Source organism: Urocampus carinirostris, chromosome 18 (genome assembly GCF_059441175.1).
Source record: "Urocampus carinirostris isolate Australia breed hairy pipefish chromosome 18, RoL_Ucar_1.0, whole genome shotgun sequence".
In the NCBI taxonomy this organism is placed as follows: Eukaryota; Metazoa; Chordata; class Actinopteri; order Syngnathiformes; family Syngnathidae; genus Urocampus; species Urocampus carinirostris.
The window spans coordinates 7,360,077-7,386,854 of NC_142366.1; the positions used below are offsets into that span (position 1 = coordinate 7,360,077).

The following is a 26,778-nucleotide window of genomic DNA, read 5'->3' on the forward strand; positions in this document are numbered from 1 at the left end:
TTATCTGCACCTCTTATCCTCAGTAGGGTTGCGGGGCTGCTGGAGCCCATCGCAGCTATCTTCGAGCAGTGGGCAGGGGACACCCTGAACCGGTTGCCAGGCAGTCGCAGAGAACACAGGAACAGACAATTCACTCGCTCATTCACACCTAGACAATTTGGACCGGCCAATTAACCTGACACGCATGTTTTTGGAATGTGGGAGGAAACCAGAGTTGCCGGAGGAAACCCACGCAAGCACGGGGAGAACATCTAAACTCCACACACACGGATGCATAGCTAAAAAAACACTGGCAATGCGTTAAGATTTTATTTTTCGCAGTGTAATATCTTCACTCGTACGGGAGTATAAGTAGTACGAGTCAGAAAATGTGTATTTGCAATTTTGCGTGGATAAATAATTGAAAAACATTGCAATGAAGACGCCCCTAAATTTTGGCGTACAAAATGCAGCGCTAGCTTTCTTTGAAATATAAACAAATAATATAATATTATCCCATTGGTGGAAAAGTTTGTTAATTGTAATTATATTTTCCTGTTATAAGCTATTTGAACTTGTTTTTGCAGTAAAATACTGTACCTAAATATATACTTAAGGGAAGTATTTCCCCTTATTCATTTATTTCTTTTGATAATTTTGATAAGTTATCATCAAAGAGAAGGCATTGACAAAAATGTACTCTACAGGGGGCAAAATAAAAACGGGAATAAAAAAGTTATAACATCATAAAGGCATGGACATTCTATGGTCAAAATACTTTATGTAGTTATTTCTAAACCCAAGGTTTAAATTATCTCACTTGTTTTCCTTGTAATTGTAGTCAAAAATGAGTAAGATGTTATGCCAATTTAATTTTTGCGTTGAAATATCTTCACTCGCAATGTAGTATAAGTCGCACAAGTCAGAAAAAGGTTTAGTCACATTTTTTTGCGAGAATAAGTAACTGAAAAAAAACGTAACATTTGGATTAAGGATGTATTTTAAGAGTTAAATCAATACTCACACTGAAGTAAAAGACACCTGAGTCAGACATGTTTAATCATGTTTTTGCAGAGATGAACAACTGAAAAAAATACTCAATGAAGACAACCATAACTATTGGCGTACGAGTGCTTTCATTCTTTGAACAATATAAATAAGAAAAACATATTTCCCCATTTGCAGAAGTTGTTGTTGCTAATTTTGAGTCAAGTCATTTATTTTCTGTTATAAGCTATTTTGGCAGTAAAATACATCAATTCATACTTGAAATACACTGTCCGTGGTAAGTTGTTTTGCTTGTTCTATTTGTAATTGTTGGGAAAATATATCCAAGAATGAGAAAAATATAATGCCAATTTGATTTTTGCATTCACTGAGCTATAAAGACAACCCTAAATTTGGGCATACAGGAATACAGCACAAGCTTTCCTTGAAGAACACAAAATAAGAACATCTTGCTGTTTTTGAGTGTATTTCTTTGTTATGAGCTATCTTAACAAGCTTTACGTCAATTTACAATTACAATTACTTTAATTATCTTGCAGTTGGTAGATTGTGTTGCGCCTTTGTTTCAAATCATGCTAAATACATTTCTTTAAACGCTATACCACTTAATTTTATGCAGTGTAATATACTCACCTCAGAAATATGTTAAGTTTAATATTTGTGTATATAAATAACTGAAAAAAATAACGATTCTAAAAACGTTTGCAGTGAAATAACACCATTAATGATTCAAATTACCTAAACTATCTTAGATCAGGGGTGCTCATTACGTAGATCATGAAATGAAATGATCTGCATTTATATAGCGCTTTTCAAGTCAATGACTTCCCAAAGCGCTTTACATTGTGCTTCACATTTCCCAATAGCGGCCGTGATCTGTGCAGCCATGTAAGGCGCTAACCTGCTTATTGGGGGTAATTGGGGGTTCAATGTCTTACCCAAGGACACTTCGGCATGTAACACGGACAAGCCGGGATTCGAACTGGGATCCCTTAATCCTAAAACGATCGCTCTACCTCCTGAGCTACTGCCGCCCCGATCATAATCTACCTGTTGATCCCTTGGGTAGTACTGGTAGATCGTGGTTAGGTAATGAGTACATTGTATTTGTATCTGCAGTCAAATGCAGATTTTCAACATAGATCAATGTTGCTAAGCAGCAGTAGCAAATTGGAGAACATTTGGTGCAGTGCAAAATATTGTGAGCATTCAATTCTACTAATCAGGATGTGTTTTTCTAAAAATGCTACACTGCTCTTACATCTCCATTTTATGTAGGTAGAGCATTTTGACTTGGTCATTTTGTAGGTACCGCGTTTTATGGAATATAAGTCTCTTTGGAGTATAGGTTGCACCAGCTAAAAAATGCATAATTTAAAAGAAAACATGTAGAAGTTACATTTTTGGGGAATTATTTGATAAAAAAAAGCACAAACACCAAAAACATGCAAGGCATGTTGAAAGCCAATATAAAATAAAAATAAAATAGAGAACACGGTATACTAACGTTACACACACTCGAATAGCTCAGTATTGATGTAACATTAATAGTTATTCAAACAACTGTTGCACAAAGAACATGTTTACCAAACTATCAGTTTCACTCCAAATCAATAAATCCATCAATAAATCCAATGAAATATTCGTCCTCAGTTTTACCGATACACAACTCCTCCAACTCGGGAGAAATACGATAAGCCGCTTAGCTTTTTTGCTTCCATGTTTTAAATATGCAGCACAGGCCTAGAGCGCCCTCTTGCGGTTTGGTGTGAAAACAACATGTGAAGTAATATACAGTACCGGTAATACAAATTGCAAATATAATGATATAATAATGTGTTAAAATCACAAATAGGTTTCACAGGAGTTTAAGTTGCACCCCTGGCCAAACTATTAAAGAAAACTGTAATTTATTGTCCGGAAAATACAGTAGCTCGCATGCTGAAAAAGTGTGAGCACTCTTGTCCTAAAGAGTGGATTATTGTGCGGATAAATAGCTGAAAAAAACTTCCTGGGGTATGATGTTATTATGTTAGCGTGATATCACGATACGACCAATATTTGTTTTTATTTAAATGTATTTTCTAGCATAGGGCGGGCAGCTAGGCCACCCGGCGTGCTCTGATTCAATAAACAGACTTTTCAGGCGCAAAGTCATATTTGTAGTTGTTGCCTTTCCCCAAGCGCATCATCCCGCTTTTCTTCTTTTGGGTGCCGACATACGCTGAGAGTCGGCGCAGTATTTGGAGCCGAGCAGGCTCGAGCGGATTAGCCGGCGGCCGCCCGACTGCTCGGAATAATGATCAGTACGGTGCACAAACGCTTTTTCGGAGATAAGGACGGACAATTTGCAAAGCAAGACGACTTAAGCGACTCACCGCCGGAATTGGGGACACGTGGAGCGCAGCAGCCAGTGCCATTTTCAGAGCGGTAGCTCTCAAACACTAAATTAGATTCCCGCGCTAGCTAGCTCGCCGCCGTCGTCTTTCATTCCCAGGCGGCATATCAAATTGGGTTGAAGTTTCTCAGATTCTCATGACGTTGACTCAGCAGAAATCAAAGAGGGACACTGGTTCAAAGATGGCCGGCGCTTTTAATGATGGCGACACAGAATAGAAAATAGCTGACGCCTCTAATGGCGGTGACTCAGAATTAAAGATGGCCGACACGCTCAATAGCTGGCACACAGACTCAAAGATGGCCGATGCTGTTAATGACAGCGACACAGAATAGAAAATAACCAAAGCTTCTAATGGCAGCGACTCAGAATCAAAGATGGCCGACATGTTCAATGGCTGGGACACAGAATCAAAGATGGCCGATGCTGTTAATGACGGCGACACAGAATAGAAAATAGTTGACGCCTCTAATGGCAGCGACTCAGAATTAAAGATGGCCGACGCTCTCAATGGCTGGGACACAGAATCAAAGATGGCCGATGCTGTTAATGAGGGCAACACAGAATAGAAAAAAAGCTGACTCCTCTAATGGCAGTGACTCAGAATTAAAAATGGCCGACAGGCTCAATGGCAGCGACAGGGAATCAAAAATGGCCAATGGTATTTAACATATTGACATGGAATGAAAAATTGCCAACAAATCCGATGACATAGGCACAGAATCAAAGATAGTCAAACACTCACTTTTTAAAAAAATATTTTGTATTCTCTTTTTGGGGGGACTTTGTTTATATATATATATATATATATATATTATATATATATATATATATATATATATATATATATATATATATATATATATATATATATATATATATATATATATATATATATATATATATATATATATATATATACATATATATATATATATATATATATATATAGGAAGGTCCGATCTTAAGACATCAGAACTGTGCTGCACATGCGCTAACTACTGCGCTGCCGTAATGCCCTCCAACCATTGTATCAAAAGTAAAATAGAGTAAAGACCAAATCTCAGTATCAAGCTCCCATTACTTCACAGTACCAATTGTGCATTTCACATGTTATGATGACAATAAATGTGTCACAATGCTGATAATAGAACAAAATATTGTATTGTCATTGTACCATGTGAAACGCACACGTTAGAAACATTCTCCTCTGGTACCATGACTAAAAATAGTGATAATGAGACAAAATCTACTAAGAAAATGTTAAATCACATTTTATACCAATTCATATTCAAATATTAGGGGTGCGCGTTGTACATGAATAAACATGGTAGATTCCAAAAAATTTCAGAACCCGTCTAGAATATGTAGTCCTCACCTTCCCCACGTACTGCTGTTCCGTCCCCAAATGTTCTTCTAAAACAAAGAACTGGTTCCAGATCCAGCCCCGTTTGGGCCTGTGGTGCACTTCCGTCTCCAACCTGCTCTGGTTCCGCCCAGGGTTACGGGCCAGAACACGGGCGGGCAGGTTCTGATTGGCCCCGTGTGCCCTCTGGATGAAGCAGAACCAGACCAGGACAGTGCCGTGAATCCTCATGGCGGCGTCTTGTAAAAGGATCCGCCACCGTTGCCCGACTCCAAGTTTAAATCCAAAAGGTCTCGGTAGATCCGGGGGAGATCATGGTCCCGACAAAAAAAATGGGGTCCTTCTTACATCCTGATTCAGTCACGGACCCTTCAGGTGAGTTTAAAGATGGGAAGGATAAATTCCAGAAACCATGATGGAAATCCTGCAAGAAAGAGTAAAACAAAAAGGATTAATCTTAAAAGGAAAACCTACGTTTGGATTTGTTTACCCTCTAACCTTTATTTTATGTCGACAATATCAGGGGATGGTGTCATAGTCTGTAATAATAGTTTCCAATAGTCTTTGATCTGTGCAGCCCTTTGAGACTCTTTGTGATTAAGGGCTATACAAATAGACCCTTTACACCTTGACATTTTCCTATGGTCGGAAAAATTAAAATCCTAACCGAAGATCCAATTCATAATGACTCATAGATTTTTTTCGATACTTAAAACCTTAATTATAGACCAATGCTCTTCTTAATTCTGCCTCAAGAATACGCTTGCGCTTACCTTAAGTATAAGACCAAAGCTCAGAGTATAGAGATTTTTTTCCAATCCTTCCATCTTTTTTCCAATTTCCATGCCTTTTGATGAAAGCAAAGTTGCCTTTTGATGATGTCACTATTGGGTAAATAAGATGTATTCGCCGTAAAATTCCAGACCTTGTATTTCCCAGCATTGCACTCCAAATTTAACGAGCAACTCCACATTGTCGTTTTGGTAGTTTTTAGTTTTCCCAGACTGACAGAAGTCCTTTGACTCTGTGTCTGGATGTCGAGTCAAGTTGTAAGCAGGATCAGTTGGCGTGACATGAGAAGCCAGACTCGTTTGAGGCCGACCTGACTGAAGTGACAACGCCGAATCCGATTCGCAAATCAAAAGATCCGCGATCTTACGTTTTGATTTTTGTGCACAGAAAACAACAAAAGTTTGAGAGGAAACTTACAAGTGATTGAGCCGTACGACTACAGTGAAAGCTCTGGATCTAAACAGTCGACTTAATGAGTTGACCGGTAACCATCCAAACTAGATCCCCGGGATTTTGAGGTCCCCCTCCTCCAAATCAGCTGATTGAAAGGATTATCGACTTTCTCCACAGCCTGTTGACAAGTTTATTATAAAAGTCAGCCAAGTTGGAGGAAGAGAAACCAGCAAAAAGATCTAGTTCCAAGATTGAAGGCCTGGTTAGGGTTCTCAGTTAAGTTTCAAGTCATTAGAAAAGGACCATTGAGTCTCTGAGACCTCAATCTTAGAACTTAAGATAAGATAAGGTGGTATCTTCTCCAATACATAAGATACAAATGTTTATCATCCTTCTCTAGAGCCTGCCAATAAAACCGCCTATAACCTCTAGTTTTAAGCCTGGGGTCTAGAAAGACTTAATGGTTTTACAGCAGTTGGGACGTTTTGGAGGATTCCCTCCTCCAACACAGCAAGTTCAAATGTTTGTTGACATTCTAAAGAGCCCGCCGGTGAGCTGATCATTTGAATCAGCCAAGTTGAAGGAGGGAGACCTCCAAAGTGTCCCAACAGTTTTGTAAAACCATTAAGTCAAACATTTTAAGACCCCAAGCTTGGAACATGAAGTGTTGGCATCATTCCTAAGACTTAAAAAGTGGTCGGCGGCGCCCTCTGTTGGCTGCGGCTGCATCGGCTCGCTACAACGGGTCAGGTGCAATCGACATTTTGTTCTGTGTACATTGTTACACAGAATGACAATACAAGGAAATTATTATTATTATTATTATTTCCCACCCCTTTAACATGGCTGAATCAAATACTCAGCTCATTAGTAGGCTGTAGAGAAGGTCAATAACCATTTGAATCAGCTGTGTTAGAGAAAGGAGAACTCCAAAACATCCAAACAGTTTTATAAGACCAATAAGTCTATACAGACCTCAAGTCTAGAACCTGAGTAATGGTGGTTTATCCTTCTCAAACATAGCTGATCCAAATGTTTATCAATCTTCTCTATGGCCTGCTGATAAGCTGATCATTTGAAAGGTTTGATGATGAGAAACTGCCAATAATTCTGGTTCCACGCTTGGGGTCTTCAGACACTTGACTTTTTTAAAACAGTTGAGACATTTTATAGGTCACAATCCTCCAACACAGTTGATTCAAATGTTGGTTATCATACTTCTCTAGAGCCTGCCGATGAGCTGATCAGCCAAGGTGGAAAGTTTGGTTTTGGTTGGACATTTTGTTGTCTTGTGCGCTATGTTGTACCTCATTTTGTAATTAAATACCATCCCTCTTTTTGAACACGCCTGTCTTCAGTCCCAGGTTCCCCCACATGGGTCTTTTCACCCCCAAAATGTAACACTGTGAGTAGTGAGGAATTAGATACTCGGTTACAATTTACCAAAATAAACAAATATTTTGAGTACGGAGTTTAAAGGGTAAAAAAAGGGTCATAATATAAAACTTTCAATTTTGATTTTTAACAATACACGGGCATTATGTTTTTTTCAGATTGTGTCAGGTCTTGAGAAAATAATTTCAATTGGATTTCCCCAAGCAAATTTGAGAAACAAACCTACTCAGTATTTAGGTCGAGTAGTAAGTTTAGCGTAAGTGTTAAGGCAGATATATATATATATATATATATATATATATATATATATATATATATATATATATATATATATATATATATATATATATATATATATATAGGGAGTGCAGAATTATTAGGCAAGTTGTATTTTTGAGGATTAATTTTATTATTGAACAACAACCATGTTCTTAATGAACCCAAAAGTCTCATTAATATCAAAGCTGAATATTTTGGAAGTTGGAGTGGGGCTTTTTTAGTTTTAGCTATTTTAGGAGGATATCTGTGTGTGCAGGTGACTATTACTGTGCATAATTATTAGGCAACTTAAAAAAAACAAATGTATACCCATTTCAATTATTTATTTTCATCAGGGAAAACAATATAACAGCTCAACATTCACAAATATACATTTCTGACATTCAAAAACAAAACAAAAACAAATCAGTGACCAATATAGCCACCTTTCTTTGCAAGGACACTCAAAAGCCTGCCACCCATGGATTCTGTCAGTGCTTTGATCTGTTCACGATCAACATTGCGTGCAGCAGCAACCACAGCCTCCCAGACACTGTTCAGAGAGGTGTACTGTTTTCCCTCCTTGTAAATCTCACATTTGATGAGGGACCACAGGTTCTCTATGGGGTTCAGATCAGGTGAACAAGGAGGCCATGTCATTAGTTTTTCTTCTTTTAGACCCTTTCTTGCCAGCCACGCTGTGGAGTACTTGGATGCGTGTGATGGAGCGTTGTCCTGCATGAAAATCATGTTTTTCTTGAAGGATGCGGACTTCTTCCTGTACCACTGCTTGAAGAAGGTGTCTTCCAGAAACTGGCAGTAGGACTGGGAGTTGAGCTTGAGTCCATCCTCAACCAGAAAAGGCCCCACAAGCTCATCTTTGATGATACCAACCCATACCAGTACCCCACCTCCACCTTGCTGGCGTCTGAGGCGGACTGGAGCTCTCTGCCCTTTACCGATCCAGCCACGGGCCCATCCATCTGGCCCATCAAGACTCACTCTCATTTCATCAGTCCATAAAACCTTAGAAAAATCCGTCTTGAGATTTTTCTTGGCCCAGTCTTGACGTTTCAGCTTGTGTGTCTTGTTCAGTGGTGGTCGTTTTTCAGCCTTTCTTACCTTGGCCATGTCTCTGAGTATTGCACACCTTGTGCTTTTGGGCACTCCAGTGATGTTGCAGCTCTGAAATATGGCAAAACTGGTGGCAAGTGGCATCTTGGCAGTTGTACGCTTGACTTTTCTCAGTTCACGAGCAGTTATTTTGCGCCTTGGTTTTTCTACACGCTTCTTGCGACCCTGTTGACTATTTTGAATGTAACGCTTGATTGTTCGATGATCACGCTTCGGAAGCTTGGCAATTTTAAGAGTGCTGCATCCCTCTGCAAGATATCTCACTATTTTTGACTTTTCAGAGCCTGTCAAGTCCCTCTTCTGACCCATTTTGCCAAAGGAAAGGAAGTTGTCTAATAATTATGCACACCTGATATAGGGTGTTGATGTCATTAGACCACACCCCTTCTCATTACAGAGATGCACATCACCTGATATGCTTAATTGGTAGTAGGCTTTCGAGCCTATACAGCTTGGAGTAAGACAACATGCATAAAGAGGATGATGTGGTCAAAATACTCATTTGCCTATTAATTCTGCACTCCCTGTATATATATATATATATATATATATATATATATATATATATATATATATATATATATATATATATATATATATATATATATGTATATATATCAACTATTAAAACATCATGGAAAATCACAACAAAAAGAAAAAGTTCAAAAACTAGGGAAAAAATAATAAATGAAAACTTGATAAATGCCTCCCAAAACCAGAATAAAAATATTCCAAAAAACTAGAAAAAAGAAATAAAAACAAAAATTTGGAAAAGAAAAAAAAAACACTCAGAAAACTAAAGCCAAATCTATGACCAAAAAAAACCCTAAAATCATTATTCTGAACATCCACCTAAATAAATCAAAATAATCTAAAAACATAACAGAAAAAAATGAAATCTGAAAAAGCAGGAAATAGATGTTTGGAAAAACTCATGCCCAAACAACACAGAAAAACAGGAAAAAACATCTGTGAAGGGGAATTAGTTATTCAGAAAAAAACAGAAAAATAAAATACTTCCAAAAACATAATAAGAAATTAGCTCGCAAAAAGTCGATTTACATTTTGTCTCTAGATACAAAAAAATGAACGTCAACACAACAGTTTTCCGCCACCGAATAAATAATTCATAGGCTTTGATTAGATTTTGGTTCCGCCGACACGTCTAATCCCGCACGACACTTGTTAGCGCCGCTAAGGAGGCGTCACCGCGCTCGATTTCCCGCCGCCGATTCTTAAGCAGCTCCAGATCGGAATCAGCTAAGGCAACCCAATCTTAGCGCTAGCTCGCTAATCACGGCACAACTATAATTGGGTGATTCTCTGTTGGGAGCAACATTTCATTTGCACATCTTTTTTTATGCTATGTTTTCCTGTCCAGATACCAATACAGTGAGAATTTAGATAGTGAAGTGATGATGATAATATTATTATTATTATTAATAATAATAATAATAATAATAATAATAATAATGTTAACTTCATTTAATATATATGTATTATTTATAAACAAAACTTAAAAAATTAAGCTTTGTTGGAAGGCGGCACGGCCGCTGGGTGGTTAGCGTGAAGCCCCACAGGGCAGAGGTTCAGGGTTCAAGTCCAGCCTCCCCATGTGGAGTTTGCATGTTCCCCCCACGTCTGCGTGGGTTTCCTCCGGGCACTCCAGTTTCCCCCCATATTATAAAAACATGCATCTTATGTTAATCACCCGGTCCAAATTGTCCCTGGGTGTGAATGAGCGAATGAGTTGTCTATCCCTGTGCGCCCTGTGACTGGCTGGCAACCAGGTCAGGGTGTCCCCTGCCCACTGCCCGAAGATCGCTGGGATGGGCTCCAGCACCCCCGCGACCCTACTGAGGATAAGAGGTGTAGATAATGGATGGATAAGCTTTGTTTGTCATGAACAGGAACAGGATCAGGACCCAAATGTGTGACGTTTCTCACACAAGCCTTTTATTTTACGGGAAATGGGGAGTTGTGCACGTTAGGCAGCAGTCTGGCGTGGAATGATAGGAAGCCAGAGGCTGATGAGATTGATACCAATTGTCCAAGCAGATATCAGACAGATGGGGTCTCTGCCGGACAGGACGGGACAGAGAGGATTGATATCAAAACAGGATATTAAAAATAAACAGTACAAACTAGACGGGAACGAAACTGGAAACCAATATTAAACAGGACAAAATAAACGGGAACAATACCAGACAGGAAATACCAACAGGAAACACGACTGAATCAAACCCACGTCTTGTGGGGCAGAGGTTCGTTGACGGACTGAAAAAGGAAGAGTGAGAGCACTGATCTTAAATAGACGGAAATCCAATTCGTCAACGAGCCTCTGCTGGCACCGCACAGGCGGGGCCAATTGGGCGCCATGGCAACTGTGACATTGTTAGTAAAACGTTTGTTAGGAAATGGTGGAAAACATTCAGGGACACTGTTTAAGAAAACCAGCCATAATTATCATCGTATCGATCCCTGAACTTGACCAATATGTATTTCTTAGTGTTAAACATATTAGTGTTGTAGTAAAATCGTAAACACATGAAATATAGGATATTTTGTTTCAAAAATCATGACACCAAAATGTTGCTGCAAAAAAGAATCACCCAATTACTGCCATGAGAAAAATATGGCCGCTTTAGAATCACTTCCATTGTTAGCACGCTTTCCATTATTCAGTTTGAAAGTTTTTTTTTTTTTTTTTTTTGGTGGGGCTCCAAGAAATCGATTTGAAAGAATATAAACCAAAGGTATCTAAACTTTCTGGAGCCGTGGGCTGCATTGGATTAAAAATCTGGGCCAGGAACCTGGAGGCCTGTCCAATGTTTCTAATTGGCATTTATGAATACATTTACATGCACATATCTGCATCTTTTATATTTGTTTTTAAATAGATAATTCCGTCAAATTGTTTCGAAACACTCACAATTAAAGCTAAATAACAAATTAGGTCTTTGTTTTAAGCACTGAATTATTAGTTTGTTTTGTAGTGTTACTGTAGTTGAATATAGCATTTTTGAAGTATTTCTGCAGTCGAAAACTAGTACGTAGTATTTCGAGTATTACTGTCGTTTTATTTCCGTATTATCTTTGTATCATTACTGCAGTAGTGTTTTTTTTGTAGCATATCATTTGTAATATAGTATTTTTTTCAGTGTATCTGTTGGATATTTTAAGGAATAGTGTTGTTGTATTGTTGTAGTATTTCAGTTGTAATAGTTCTGTTCTAGTATTTTGTAGTATTTATGGAGGAGTATTTTTCAAGTATATCCATAGAACTATTTTTGTTGTGTATATGTAGTATTTTCATCGCAGTATTTCTGTAATTTTTGTATTATTTTATATTTTTATTTTTATATTTTTGTAATATCACTGTGGTTAGTTTTGTATTTTATTTTGGTTGGAATGTTTCTAGAGTATTATTTTTTTGTAGGATTTCTGTCATAATATTTCTGTATTAGTATGTTTATATTATGGTATTACTGGCGTGTAATTGTTGTAATTCTTCGGTAAAATAGTTTTTAAAGTATTCCCAAAGTAGTATTTCTGTAATATTTTTGTAATATTTCATGTATAGTCGTGCTACAGAGCACATACAAGATTCCAAACTACGGAGATTCAAAATGACCAAACCGCATCATTTTTTCTTTAGAGGGAGAGTGTATATCGGCGGTCTCAAACTTGCGGCTGGGGAGCCAATTGGGGCTCCCAGGACGCTAGTTGGAGGCCCCCGCCTTAGTATGAACGTTAAAGGGGCAGTGTTTTTTATTTTCCCACTAGATGCCGCTTTAATCTGTTGTGCCACCCAAAACAAGTGCTACAAGCGCAACAGAATAAGACAACGTTCAGAGTCTCAAAGTGACCAAAACATACATCATATAAGAAAAGAAAAAATCATGAAAAAAGAGAAAAGAAAAAGAAAAACGTAAAACTCCGGAAAAAGGAAAGTAATGTTTTTTCAAATGTAGAGAAAAAGAAAAAAGTAAAAGAAACAAAACTGCTTTTTTCCCGTTTTTGTTTTTATCTTTTGTCTTTTGGCTTTTTTCTATCTTTGCAATAGTTTCCCCTACTTTTCTTTTTATTCCTGTTTTCCACTTTTGCCTTTTTTCATATTGATTTTTCCCTATTTTTAATTCCCTATTTAAATTAAGAAAAAAGGGTGCTTTTTGCTTACTTTCAGTCTCTGTAGTTCATAGTCTGGCTTGGACTATTTGTTGGTTGAACTACAAATTAAGGCGACATAAGGTGGAAAAAAATGAAACACGACCCCTTTAAGAACAGCTAATTGTTTTCATCAGCACTGATTTTGCGGAAAACCCCATTTGGCCTAGTTTCGATGGCCCCCAACACAAACAAGTATGAGATCCCTTGTATGTATTATTTGACCACTGTATACCACAATTTTGTTTCAAAAAATAAGTGCTAAAAATCACAAGGTAGAATACAAACCACAGGGACCCAGTAAATAAACCAAACTGTTTTTCATTAAAGGGACAGTGTGATGATTCGACCACTAGACTGTTACTCAATTGGTGGGTCGGGACCAAAAAGTGTGTCGCGGGCTTTTCCTTGACAAATTATTGCTTAGAAGAGGAAATAAACTGAGGGTCAATTACACTTCTTAACAGAGGATGCCCTGCAATATTTTCTACCTCGTACAGTCAATATGCACATTTGTGAGGGGCCAAATCTCATTTAATTGTTATTTTGTTGGTTTTATTTCCCCTTTCTATCCAAAATAATGTCTTCCAAGAATGTTAGTTTTAAGAAAAAGAAAAGGCTGTTTTAGGGCATCACTCATATGTGATGTAGGCTTAAATACATATACGGTATTTAAAGTCGGTTCAGTTTGGTTTTGGTTTTTTGAAAGAAAAAAAGAAGATGAATATATTGTACTTTCTCTGCTTTAAACTGCACAATCCTTTCAATTGATACATTAGAGAAGTGAAAATGTGTTCTTGATTCAAGCCGCAGCTTGTCATTGGGGTGTAATGGTCGGTCCTCAAGCCAGACCAATTGAGAACTATTGTTTTAAATAACATAAACTGTTAGCATGGTGCTAAAAACGGCGTTCCCATAACAGCGTGTTTCCGCTATATCGGGCTAATCACCTGCCAAGCGCTGTCGTCTTCTGTATCGTCTTCAACACGTTTTACATGTCAGAGCAGGTCAGGATCACATCTTCCATAATTTAACCGGCCACATTTACCTAAGAGAATCCTGCTAAACAGTGTTTATTTTCCTTGTTTAGTTGTATACACCCAAAAAAGTTGTTTCTGGCTCCTGTTTTATTCATGCTAACAGGAATATCCAACAACCGAGCCTGGAGGGATGCTATAGTTTCTCAGAAGGGGGGCGGGGGAGAACACCCCTAAGTCACTGCTAATGCTAACTGCTAATGCTAACGGCTAAGGGCTAACGACGTGGACGACAGTCGTGGCAGGTTGGGATCTGTCAGTAAGAAGCAAAAAATTACCATTCGCTTCATGTTTTAGCTGTTACAAAGGCCCAACCGGATGGTGGTACCTTCTCGATGCTTCAGTTGGGTTTAAAATAAGCTAAATGTTAGCATTAGCTTCATGTTGTAGCCATTTTAAAGGCCCTACGGATGACCAATAACTCCGTCCGCTTCAGTTAGGCTTCATAGAAGCTTAATGTTAGCAATTTCAGACGCTTCATGGAAGATAAATGTTAGCATTAGCTTCATGTTGTAGCTGTAACGCCCCAAGTCTTGGGGCACCGTTTGATAACTCAAGTGAGCTTTAGATTTGAGTTGAAGCTGTTAAAAAGCCTCCGAAAGTGCGTGGTACAGTCTGCCACCTCAAAGAATCAGATCAAGGATTGAAAATGTTAACATTTTCTTCCGGGGGAGCATGCCACCACACCTTGTAGAGCAGGCATGTCCAAAGTTCGGCCCAGAGGCCAGTTAAGCCCATGAGTTAAGCCCAAGTTTTTACTGGCCCGTGGCCTCTGTTGACCGCAGTGTAAAAAGAAATGTGCACAAAAAAATTGTATCTCACCAGATGATGGCAGTAGCTCTTTAGGCACCTTACCCTCGCCTTGCTGTAATATTTTTAGCCCACCCCATTTCAGACATAAAGACTTTCAAAAAAAAAAAAGAAGACTTTAAAGACCGCTGGTTCCATTACATGTGGAAATTGGATTACTTTGTTTTTAAAAAAGCTAACTGGAAAGGAATGCTGTGAAAAGGTAAGCAACTGGAAGCTGTTTTAACAGCACCGTCGTGCATTTTCACGAGACCTTGTGAGTCAAATGAAAATTCTACAAAGGCGAGCTACAAGGTCACGGCACTAATTGCCAAACACTGCAAACCTTTCACAGAAGGTGAATTCATAAAAGACTGTTCAAAAAATGCTATGCAGAATAGTCAGCCCTTACACATTTTCACCTTCCAAAATCTGGCCCGATTTCTGCTCACCCCTTCCCTAGAGACCGTTTATCCACTGGATTCTCACAACATTTTAAGGGAAACACCATATACATACAGTATGTCACAAAATTGAGTACACAACTTATATTTCTGCAGAGATGTTATCAAAATGTTTAAAGCCTATATAGTAGTGTAATTTGTGTTTCCCTCAAAAAACTCAAAATATAGCCATTAAAAGCCAAACCCCTGGAAAAAAAGTGAGAACACCCTTAAGTAAAAATTTGTGATGTTCAATATTTTGAGTGGCCACGATGATTTTAAGGAACCACTTTAAACCTCCTGGCCATGGATTTCAGCAGAGCTTTGCTAATTGCCACTGGAATGCTCTTTCACTCCTCTATGACCACATTAATGAGGTGGGGGGTATTCAAGATTGTGTGCTTATCCACCTTTTGCTTGAGGATACCCCGAAAATATTCTATTGGATTTAGATCTGGAGACATGCTTGGCCACTCCATCCCCTTTACCCTTAGCCCAGTTCGAAATACCGTGGTCATCTTAGAAGTGTATTCAGGGTCACTGTCAGGCTGGAACACTGCCCTGTGACCCAATTTTGGAAAGAGGGGATCATTCTCTGCTCCTGTATTTCACAGTACATCCTTGAGTTTGTGTTTCCCATAATGAAATGCAACTCCCCAATACCAGTTGTACTCATGCAGACCCAGACCATGACAATACCAACACCATCCTTGACTTTAGGCACGACACAAACATGTGTGTACTCCTCACCTAGTTGCCGCCACACATGCTTCTCACCATCTGAGCCAAATACATTAGTCCTTGTCTCCTCAGACCAGAGGATATCTTTCCAGTAAGCCAAGGCTTTTGTTAACATACTTCTTTTCACAGTCAAAGTAATGTTTCTTCAGTGATGTTCTTGATGTTTAATTAAATTAAATTATGTGACATAATGTATAAATCTGATCACATCACAAAAAATATATATTTGAAAAAATATATATTTGCCAACATTATTGTATTGATAATATTTTTCAAATGTTTTCTTTTTCTGCATGGCAAAATGTCACGGTTGCGAGCGAGTGCAGCAGCTTCAGAAAGGAAGGATTGTAGGGGGGGGAGGTGATTCGTGGGGGGGAGTGTTTAAACATTTTTCGACACCACAAGCGCACTTTTGGCACGTCGCCGATTGGCCGCGGCTGCCACTTGTCCTTTGGCATGAGCTTCTTAAACGAATGGAGCATGATGCGCATTGTAATCCGCGCTCTCGCCCGGCAAACTGAGACGCTCTTATCAGGATGCTTTTCCCATTTGCGTCCAGCTGGGCCCCAACCTCCCGCTGGGATGAAAGTTTGGGGTCCGAAAAATGTTTTATCGCACTTGACACTAGATGAAAGCGCTTATTCTAAGACTGCTTTCAAAATGGACGCTCAGCTGCTTAGCGAGACATCGGAAAACGTGGCATTTCTTCCATAGGGAATGCAGAATTTGGATGACAAAATTCTGATTTCCCACATTTTAGGGAATCACAAATGTGTCGCGACATTCTAAAGGAGCTAAAGCTAGGACAAAATGTGTGTTAGGTCTTTGTGGAACCAGTTTTACCAGAATATTTGCTGTTTTACCGAGAGGGAATGCAAAATTGGCAGTTTTAGATATCAAAACTACAATTCCCTGCAATTAAATAAGTCACAAATGTGTCGTGACAATGTACAAGACCTAAAGCTAAGACCTGTTTAGCAACAAAACTTTCAGTTCCTTCTAAAAGATAAGCAGACTCATCAGTTTTGAATGTAAAAACTATAATTTCCCACATTTTAAAGAGTGTTAAATGTGACTTCCTAAGAGAGCTATAGCGAGAACCAACACTCACTTTAGGTCTTTGTACAACCAGTTTTACCCAAAAACTTGGAGGTCCTTTCATATTAGGGATAAGGAAAGGACAATCGGCAGTTGTTGGGTGTCAAAATTACAATTTCCGCCGTTTTAGGGAGTCACAAATGTTTCATGACTATTTTTAGGACCTAAAGCTAGGACCTGTATATGTGTCACATCTTTGAGGTATCTGTTTCACAACAAACCTTTATTTTTTTCCATAGGAAAATTGGATTAGCAGAAAGCTAAAGCTAGAACCTAAACCTGCATTGGGTCTTTGTGGAGCCAGCTTTGCCAGGAAACTTGGCAATCCTGCCATATTAAGGGTAGGGAAAGCAGAATTGGCAGTTTGGGCTGACAAAACTACGATTTCATACATGTTTGGGAGTCACAAATGTTGCGTGACTTCTACGGGTGCTAGGCTAGGACCTAAACTTGCATTAGGTTTTTGCGTACCAGTTATATTGGCGCATCTTTCATTTTAAGTGTAGGGAAAGTGGGGTAGTCCATTTTTGTGGGTCGAGACTACCAATAAACACTTCCTAATGGGTCACAAACATGCCGTGACTTTCTCCAGAAGATGAAGCTAGAACCAACACATATGTCAGGTCTTTGGAGTATCAATTTAAAAAAACTTTCAATTAATTCCATTCAGAAATTTGATTGTCGGTCTTAGGGGTCAGAACCATGATTTGCCAAAATTTATGGAGTCACAAATATGCCATGATTTCCTCTGAGAGCTAAGGCTAGGACCAAAACTTGCAGTAGGTCCTTGTGGAACCAGGTTCACCAGAAAACGTGTCATGGCTTCCATCTACAGGGTAGTGAACACAGAATCAGCAGTTTTGGGGAATTGAAAACATGATTTTCCATTTATTAAGGGATCTCAAATATGTCATGACTATAGGGGCTAAAACTAGGACCAAGATATGTGTCAGGTCTTCTATGTTTCACTTTCACGATAAAGCTTCAAATTTATCCCACAACTAACTCAGACTCGTCAGTTTTGGGTGTTAAAACTACGATTTCCCACGTTTTAAAGCTTGATAAGTGTACAGTGACTTCCTAAGAGAGCTATAGCCAGGTCCAAAACTAGCATTAGCTTTACCAGCTTAATGCTTCGTTTGAATTGTTTTATACGTGTATGTGTATTTTCAATGTAGTGTTGAGGTAAGATTCAAGACAATATAAAAGTTGATTTAAATGTTTATTTTAGAATAATCATCTTTTAAAATTATGGCTTAAGGAGATTTTAAATTAAAGTTGGGTTTTGATTGTAAAATCTGATATTTTAGAACGTGTAAGGGTTTCAGGAGAGTTTTAATACCTCTGACTTTGTTTCTTTCCCAGTAGGTGTAGGATTTGAAATCGAAGTTCACAACATTATGGGTCAAGGGTTACGATTACGGCTCTGAAATAATTTTGAGCATAAATGAAGGTTTTCAAATGGAATTTCTCCCAATTTGAATTTCAATTCAGTGGTAGGGTTTCAAGTTGTGGTTTGAAAAGCTTCTGTGGGTTGTTTTTCTGGGCAATTAGCGAATGCGCAATATCGGCTTCGGAGGCGGACGTGACATTCGCCTCCCCAAAGTTAGTCGTTGCCGCAACCTCTCGAGAGCGAGACAATTTTTCTTCTTTTCAAGATTTCGTAACTGGGTCACGCGAAAGCCTAACCCCATTTGTTTATTTGCAAACGAGACTTGTTGGCAACTTCAACAAAGTTGATCTGGCAAAGAAGCATCGTGTTCCTTCGTTTGGAATTTTATATTTAGCAAAAAAAAAAAAAACAACACTTTAAAGTCTTCGTGTCAAGGAATCCGTGAAAATAGGGTACAAAGCAAAAATTCATGCGTTGGAAATTTGCCACCGTAATGAGCTGTAAATACGTATATAACCATTTTGTTCAGGTATGCGCCTGCAACTGAGTCACGAAAAGGGTAAGGTTTCAAGTCATGGTTTCAAGATTTGATGCAGATTTTTGGTTCAATGAACATTTAAATTTTTTTGCAACTTCTTTACTGGTAAGAACAAAACAAAGTCTGAGACATCACGGCAACTCCCCAGACAACCGCCAACGCTATCATGGAGATGAAAGCTAAGTTCTTGGACTAGCGCTCTGATGTTTCCATTGATGCTTGTGTCTTTTTTATAATCTTTGATCTGGAAATGTGGAAAATGAGAAATGATATAGAGACATGATTTGACTCGAGTATCGTTATTGAAGGCTTTGACACTTTTCACAGATATGTATTTTTCTGTAGTTCTTATCTATTCTGAAGGACTACGAATGGAAATGATCGTGAAACTTGCAAAATATCCTGTGTTAAATCTAAAACAAAAACATAGTGAAGTTATATACTATTTTATACACTGCTTTATCTTACATAAAGTCAAATATACTTGGGGATTGTTAAAACCTTATAATAGTCAATGTTTGAGGGACTACAGATATAAATTAGGTTGAAGCTAAAATTGCTATGTGCATTGTCCCTGTTAGATAAATAAAAAATGGGGGGAGGGGGGCTAGTGCTTTTTCAAGGGGCTACAGAAAAATTAGCTTGTAGCTAACTAAATCCCTGTTAAAAACATATAAAAATGTCATTCGTTTTAGTGGGACTAAAGATGAAAACTCTCTTGTTAGCTAAAACTACTGTGGACATTGTCCCTGATAAATAAAAAAAATGGTAGGAGGGGGTTGTTGTCCTTTTCTGAGAGACTACGATTTAAAAAATAGCTTGTAGCTAAATCTTCTAACATTGTCCCTGGTATTTAGGTTGTAGTCTTTTTCTGAAGGTACTACAAATGTTAGTGTGTAGCTCCCTTAAAATGCCCTGTCTGTTGCCCCCTGTTAAACAAAACGGCAGTCCATGTTTGAAGGACTACAGATAGAAATTAGCCTGTAGCTAACTAAATATTCTTAATTAAAGCAACGGAAAACGAGTGGAGAATGTTATACGCCTTTTCCAAGGGAATACAGATGAAAATATTTGATAGCAAAGGAAATCTACTGTGTGCATTATCACTTCTAAATTAAAAAAAAAAGTTTTAGTCCTTTCCCGAGGGACTACAGATAAAAAATTATCTTGTAGCATCGCTCTACATTTTCCCTGTTAAATTATAAATGAGGATATTAAGATTGTAGTCATTTTCTGAAGGTACTACAAATGGAACTTACTCTGTAGCTAGCTATATCTGCAGAAACCAGTGGCCCTGTTAAATAAAAAAAAAAAAGGTTTGTCCTTTTCGGGGGAACTACACATATAAATCGGCTTGTAGCTAACAAAATGTTTTGTCTGCATTGTCTCTGTTTAACGTAAAAGAGGGAAGGAGTTGTAGTGTTTTTTAAGGGGCTACAGATATAAATTAGGTTGTAGCTAACTAAATCTGCTGTTTGCATCATCCCGAAAAAAATCGCAGTCCCTTCCGAAGGACCACTGATAGAAATTAGCTTATCTGCAACTAAATATGCTGTTTGCATGGTCCCTGTTAAATTAATGGAAGAAAAATGTTGAAAATGTACTTCTTTTTCGAGGAACTATATATGAAAGCTAAACTGTTAGCTACATTGGCTGTGTACATTGTTATATAAAAAGGGTGGCGGGGCTTAGTACGCTTTTCAAGGGAATACAGATAATAATTACCGTATTTTCCGCACTATAAGGCGCACCTAAAAGTCTTAATTTTTTTCAAAAGCTGACCATGCGCCTTATAACACAGTGCGCCTTATATATGGCTCAATATTAAATTCGCAAGGTCTCGCAACTAACTCAACAGCCGCCGACTTGATTTTACCCCGAACGTGGAGTAGTCCGCGGTGTATGCTGGGATTTATATACCGGCGTTTCATTGGCTAACCAATGTGTCAATCATCATTTGAATCGATCACTATTGGCTGAAGTTTTTCGGAGCCTCGGATTGGCTAGATGGCCAAAACAAACCCTGCAATCGGCCGAGTTTAGCAATGGCGTAGCAAGTCCGCGGTGTATGCTGGGATTTATATACCGGCGTTTCATTGGCTAACCAATGTGTCAATCATCATTTGAATCGATCACTATTGGCTGAAGTTTTTCGGAGCCTCGGATTGGCTAGATGGCCAAAAACAAACCCTGCAATCGGCCGAGTTTAGCAATGGCGTAGCAAGTCCGCGGTGTATGCTGGGATTTATATACCGGCGTTTCATTGGCTAACCAATGTGTCAATCATCATTTGAATCGATCACTATTGGCTGAAGTTATTCGGAGCCTCGGATTGGCTAGATGGCCAAAACAAACCCTGCAATCGGCCGAGTTTAGCAATGGCGTAGCAAGTCTGCGGTGTATGCTGGGATTTATATACTGGCGTTTCATTGGCTAACCCATGTGTCAATCATCATTTGAATCGATCACTATTGGCTGAAGTTTTTCGGAGCCTCGGATTGGCTAGATGGCCAAAACAAACCCTGCAATCGGCCGAGTTTAGCAATGGCGTAGCAAGCTTGCTAAAGTACGGCATAAAGAAACATGTTTCATTAGTCTGTATTTGTAAATATTCTACTCTCCTGGATTTACTTCACTCACGGTTGTAAGAAGACCATGATTGCGTATCATTATTGAACGTGAGAACTTAGGTGAATTATGCGGCTTTATATGTTCCCGGTATCTTGTTTTAGAACGATCATGATGTTGCTGTGATGAGTTGAGTTAATTAAACTCAATTCCAAGTGTTTATTGTCATATGCACAGTAAAGTTGCGAGCGAAAAAGAAAATAGAAACATAGAAATGTTTGGCATTTCTTGAATCCCAAGACTTCAACCTTCCGAATGATATTTGAAATGACGCATTTAAGTGACATTGTACGGACACCGCATCCGCACGTGTCTACGACACGTATTTGCTTCTTTGCAAGCTTTGGGAATGTTAAGGGGGTAATCAGTTTGACTGAATCATCTGACTGTTTTGTCGACGTTCCCATTGTAGCGCCTTATAATCCGGTGCGCCTTATCTATGGAAGATATAGGACCAAAAACTATTTTTTGGGGGTGCGCCCTATAGTGCGGAAAATACGGTACCTAGCAGCTAACTAAATGTGCAATCGGCACTGTCCTGGCTAAATAAATAAAAAACAGTTGTAGTCCTTTATTGAGAAACTACAGATAAAAATGTGCTTGCAGCTAACACATGTTGCTTTATGTACTATTGTCATGATTATTCATTACGCTCACCTGTTCCCGCTCGTTTGGCGCCAGCTGCTGCTGGTTGGATTGGTTCCCTCTCCTATTTAATCTCAGTCCTTTCACTCGCCTGTTGTCAGTCCGTAAGCGAACATCTGTTTTCACGAGGCAAGCATTTTTGCCGCTGACTCCCGTCGGTCCTGTTTTTTCACCCGTTTTCCACTCGTCCGTTCCCGATTTCCCCGTTTGTCTCCTGCTACGACCCGTTTTTTTTACCCCGACCACATTTTGATCTCCCGTCCCGGCTAACGACCTGTTTTTCCGTCTAACTACGCTACGACCTCCCGCTCCGGAACATCCACTTCTGCAGTGAGAACACGCACCAATTCCGTGAGCGGCCTGCTTCCCGCATCCAGCGAGCACTGGATCACTGGCGCTGCCTATCCTCTATATTTCAATAAACTTGTGAGTAACGTTACGCGATTGGGTCCTCCCTCTGTTCTGGTCGTGACAATTGTCCTTTTTTGATGGTTTACAAATCAAAATTAGCTTGTAGCTAAATCTCTGAACTCCCTCCCTGTTAAATAAAAATAATGCGTCCATATTTAAGGTACAGACCTTTTCCAAAAGGACTAAAAATGAAAATTAGCTGCTGACTGCATCAGCCCTGTTAAATAGAATAAAATGTCCTTTTTCGAGGGACTGCAGACGAAAATTAGCTTCTAGTTAATCTGCATTGTGCGTCATCCTGGTTAAATAAAATAAAATCCCGAAGTGTCCGAGCACGCCATTCAACACCCCTTGTGGTTGCGTGCTAAGGTCCCCCTGCCCACCTGTCCTTCGCCTTCTTGGTTAAGACTAATGGAGCTCCAATTAACTAGCTGGTCTCAACAGACCAAGGAAAGTTCACCACAGATTATATCAGCGTCCCATTTCACAAAAGAAACCAACCCTCAGCAGAAAAAATGTCCCAAAGAAAAAAACACGCACACACACACACACACACACACATGCACGCGCACACGGTGCACGTGCACACGCACATAAAGACATAGCAGCTGCGAATGGGACTCAAAAGGCAGCGAAAACAGGCCACATAGAGACAGTTCGTTCAAGCAGGTTGAGGACGTTGCCCATGTCTGCCCCCTGTTGGTACTCATACAACAGGACATTTGAAAGGATCTTCATAGGTTGGAGTGAGCTGAAGTGCTCCCATTGTAAGGACTTCATATCCAGTGGTTCTCAAATGGTCTGATTTGAGGACCCAGCATTCCACCCTAATTACAATCGGTGACCCTAATTATAAAATAAATATCAAATTAATTGGATGAAACAACTGTGTATTTTCAACCAGTGATAGTGGGTTTACGCCACCCATATTGGCCAGTCACAAGCCTCTTTGAGAGAGAGACAGAGAAATAAAGTAAAATAAAGAGAGGGAGACTAAGAGAGAAAGATAGAAAGAGAGAAGGAATGAGAGAAAGGGAAAACGAGAGAAAGATAAATTAAGGGGAGAGAGAGAAAAAGAGGGAGAGAGAAAAAAACGAAAGAAAGGTAGGGAGAGAAAATGAGAGAGGGATAAAGAGAAAGACAGAGAAAAAGGAAAATAGGTAAAGAAAGAGAAGGAGGGAAAGGGAAAAGAAGGAGAAAGGGTTAAACAGAGAGAGAATGAGACAGAGAGGGGTGTAGTGAAAGTGAGAATACAAATGAGAGAGAAAGGGAGAAAGAGAGAAAGAAACACAGAAAGAGAGAGAAAAAGAAGGAGAAAGATAAAAAAGGCAAAGACAAAATGAAAAGGTCGACGGAGAGTCAGAGAGAGCACGAAAGAGCACAAAAGAGCACGAAAGAGTACAAAAGAGCACGAGAGAGAGAAAGAAAGGAATAGAAAGAGAGAACGAGAGAAAGAGAAGAAGAGAAGGGAAAAACGGAGACAAAGAAAGAAAGAGAGGGAAGACAGACACAGAGGGGATGACGAAAAGAAAGAGGAGCTGGAGAAAGAGAAGGAGAGAGAGAGAAAACAGAATTGAGAGAGACAGAGAGCAGGAAAAAGAAAAGACAATGGTGAGAGTAAGAGAGAAGAGTTAGAGTAAGAGAGAAAAATGAGAGTTACAAAAAGGGACAATGACACAAAAAGAGAGAGGGGGAGTGGGGGAACAAAAGAAAAAGAGATAAAGAAAGACAGAAACAGTGAGAGAACAAAAGGAGGGGAAAGAGATAAAGAATAGAGAAAATTAAATGGGAGACGGAGGGAGAGGGAGAGATAGATGGAAGGATAGAGATATAACAGAGGGAGTTGGCGAAAGAAAGAAAACAAGGCTGAAAAAGAAAGGGGTGAGAGAAAGATAGTTAAAGATAGTTAAGAAAGATAATTAAAAGGGAGTTTACATAGAAATAACACGGCAGAAAGAGAAGGATTGAGAGAGGGAGAAAAAGGAAGCAGAGACAGACACAAAAAGAGCTAAAGTGAGAAAGAGAGAAATAAGAGAGAGAGAGAGAGAGAGAGAGAGAGAGAGAGAGAGAGAGAGAGAGAGAGAGAGAGAGAGAGAGAGAGAGAGAGAGAGAGAGGAAGAAAGAGATCTAAAGAGAGAGAGAGAGAGAGAGATAAAAAGAGGGAGGAAGAAAGTCAGATAAAAAGAAAAAAAAAGATGAGAGAGCGAGAGGAGAGAGAGAGAGAGAAACAGGAGCATCATTACCACGCACATTCCAAAGTGGTCCGCTCATGTCTTAGCGCGCGATTCCACTCCACTCCGATGTGCACGTGCGCGTGTGCGTGACACACGCTTGCATTCTCTCCTTTGCGGTAAACGCTGCCGCATTCATTCACTCACTCACTTTTAAAAAATATATTTTTCTTATTTCATGCTGCAAAATATTAAGAAAGGGTCTCAAAATTTGTAGGAAATGTTTAAACTCGTCTACGCGCACGTCACGACGAACCTTGCCCGTTCTATTGGATCTTCTTCGTGCGAAAAAGCAATGACATTAATTTAAAATAATAATTAACGTTTTTCTTCGTCAAGGTGTCAAAAGTGCGCAGGCGCTGTGTTCCCCCGCCTTCGTCAACAACTCATTGAAATATTCAGCGAATAAACAAGAAATAAATTAAACTTACCTGTCCGAGGTCCCGCCTAAAAATCCCTCATCCGCCCCCCCAAAATCCTTCTTGAGGTGCGCGGCGCTCCTCGGCCGCGCGCTTGCTCGCTTCCGCCGCGTGTGCGCGCGCGGACGCGGCGGAGTAACCAGCGGGTCCGGCCAACGGTTCTCCGCATTCCCATTGGCCGTCCCGCGCGTCAATCTATATTTGTACCACGCCCACTTCGCTCTCCTTTTCGGCTCCCTGTCTCATCGCTGTTGGCTCCGAAAACAGTTACTGTATTTAGATTTTTGTGTTTTAATGATATGTCTCAAATGATAATGGAACAGTATGCCTCAAATCAAATAATTTTGAATATGTATTGTGCAACTTATAATAGTAGCCTTTATTGTTTCAATATGCAGTGATCTCATCTCATTAGCTACACCGCTTATCCTCAGTTGGGGCGCGGGGGTGCTGGAGCCCATCCCAGCAATCATCGGGCAGTGGGCAGGGGACACCCCGAACTGGTTGCCAGCCAATTGCAAATATGCAGTGATATATAACCTAATTTAAGATTTAACATTGTTTATACTAAGCCAACTACAAACGACTCGACTCGTTTTGACGAATCACTAGCACTTTCGATTGAGAGAGAGAGAGATAGAAAGAGAAAGAGAGAGATAGGGAGGGGAGAGGGAGAGAGAGACAGAGAGAGAGGAGAGACCAAAAGAGAGCAAAAGAGAGGGAGGGAGAAAGCTGGGATGAGAGAGAGAGAGAGAGAGAGAGAGAGAGAGAGAGAGAGAGAGAGGGAGAGAGAAAGAGAGGGCGGATAGAATGAGACAGAGGAGCAGAAATAGACATATACGGAGGGAAAGGGATACATATATTGACATAATAGGATAATGAGCGAAAGAGAGATATAAAGAGAACAAGACGGAGATAAAGCGAGGGAGGAGGGGGAGGAAGAGGAAGAGTTAACGCCCCAGAGAGAGAGGGAGAGGGAGGGTGGGAGAGAGAGAGAGAGACAGAGTGAGAGTGAGAGAGAGAGAGAGAGTGAGAGAGAGAGAAAGAGAGAGAGGGACTACAGACAGATGGACGGACAGACAGACGGATGGACAGACAGACAGACAGACAGACAGACAGACAGACAGACAGACAGTCAGACAGACAGATAAAGATAAATAAAGGCAACAGAGAAAAAATATGGAAACAAAAAAGGGAGCCAGGTACAGCGGGAGAAAAAAAATGAGAATAAGAGGGAATGGGAGAGAGGGAGCCAGAGAGAGATGAAGAGACTGTCAGAGAGAGGGAGAGAAACAGACAAAGATAAATAAAGGGAACAAAAGAGAGAGAGAGAGAGAGAGAGAGAGAGAGAGACGGAGAGAGAGGGAGAGAGAGAGAGGCAAAAGAAGGATGAGAGAGATAGAGAGAAAAGGAGAAGAACAAAAGAGAGCAATATAGAGAAACAGTAAGAGAGAGAGAGTGATAAAGAGAGCCAGAGTGATCAAGAGGGACAGAAAGACAGAGTGAGAATGTGAA

General features: G+C 39.6%; 1 protein-coding gene across 1 annotated transcript in view; it reads right to left on the reverse strand.

Moving 5' to 3' along the window:
- LOC148348252 (cadherin-18) overlaps positions 1-25,371 on the reverse strand; it is a 107,822-nt gene extending 82,451 nt beyond the window's left edge. The window contains exons 1-2 of the mRNA XM_088322259.1: positions 25,276-25,371; positions 4,764-5,175 (exon numbers count right to left, since the gene is read on the reverse strand). Coding sequence (XP_088178385.1) covers positions 4,764-4,982 — 219 coding nt within the window. The 5' untranslated portion in view covers positions 4,983-5,175; positions 25,276-25,371. The remainder of the gene's footprint in view (positions 1-4,763; positions 5,176-25,275) is intronic.
- Positions 25,372-26,778: the final 1,407 nt, after the last annotated feature.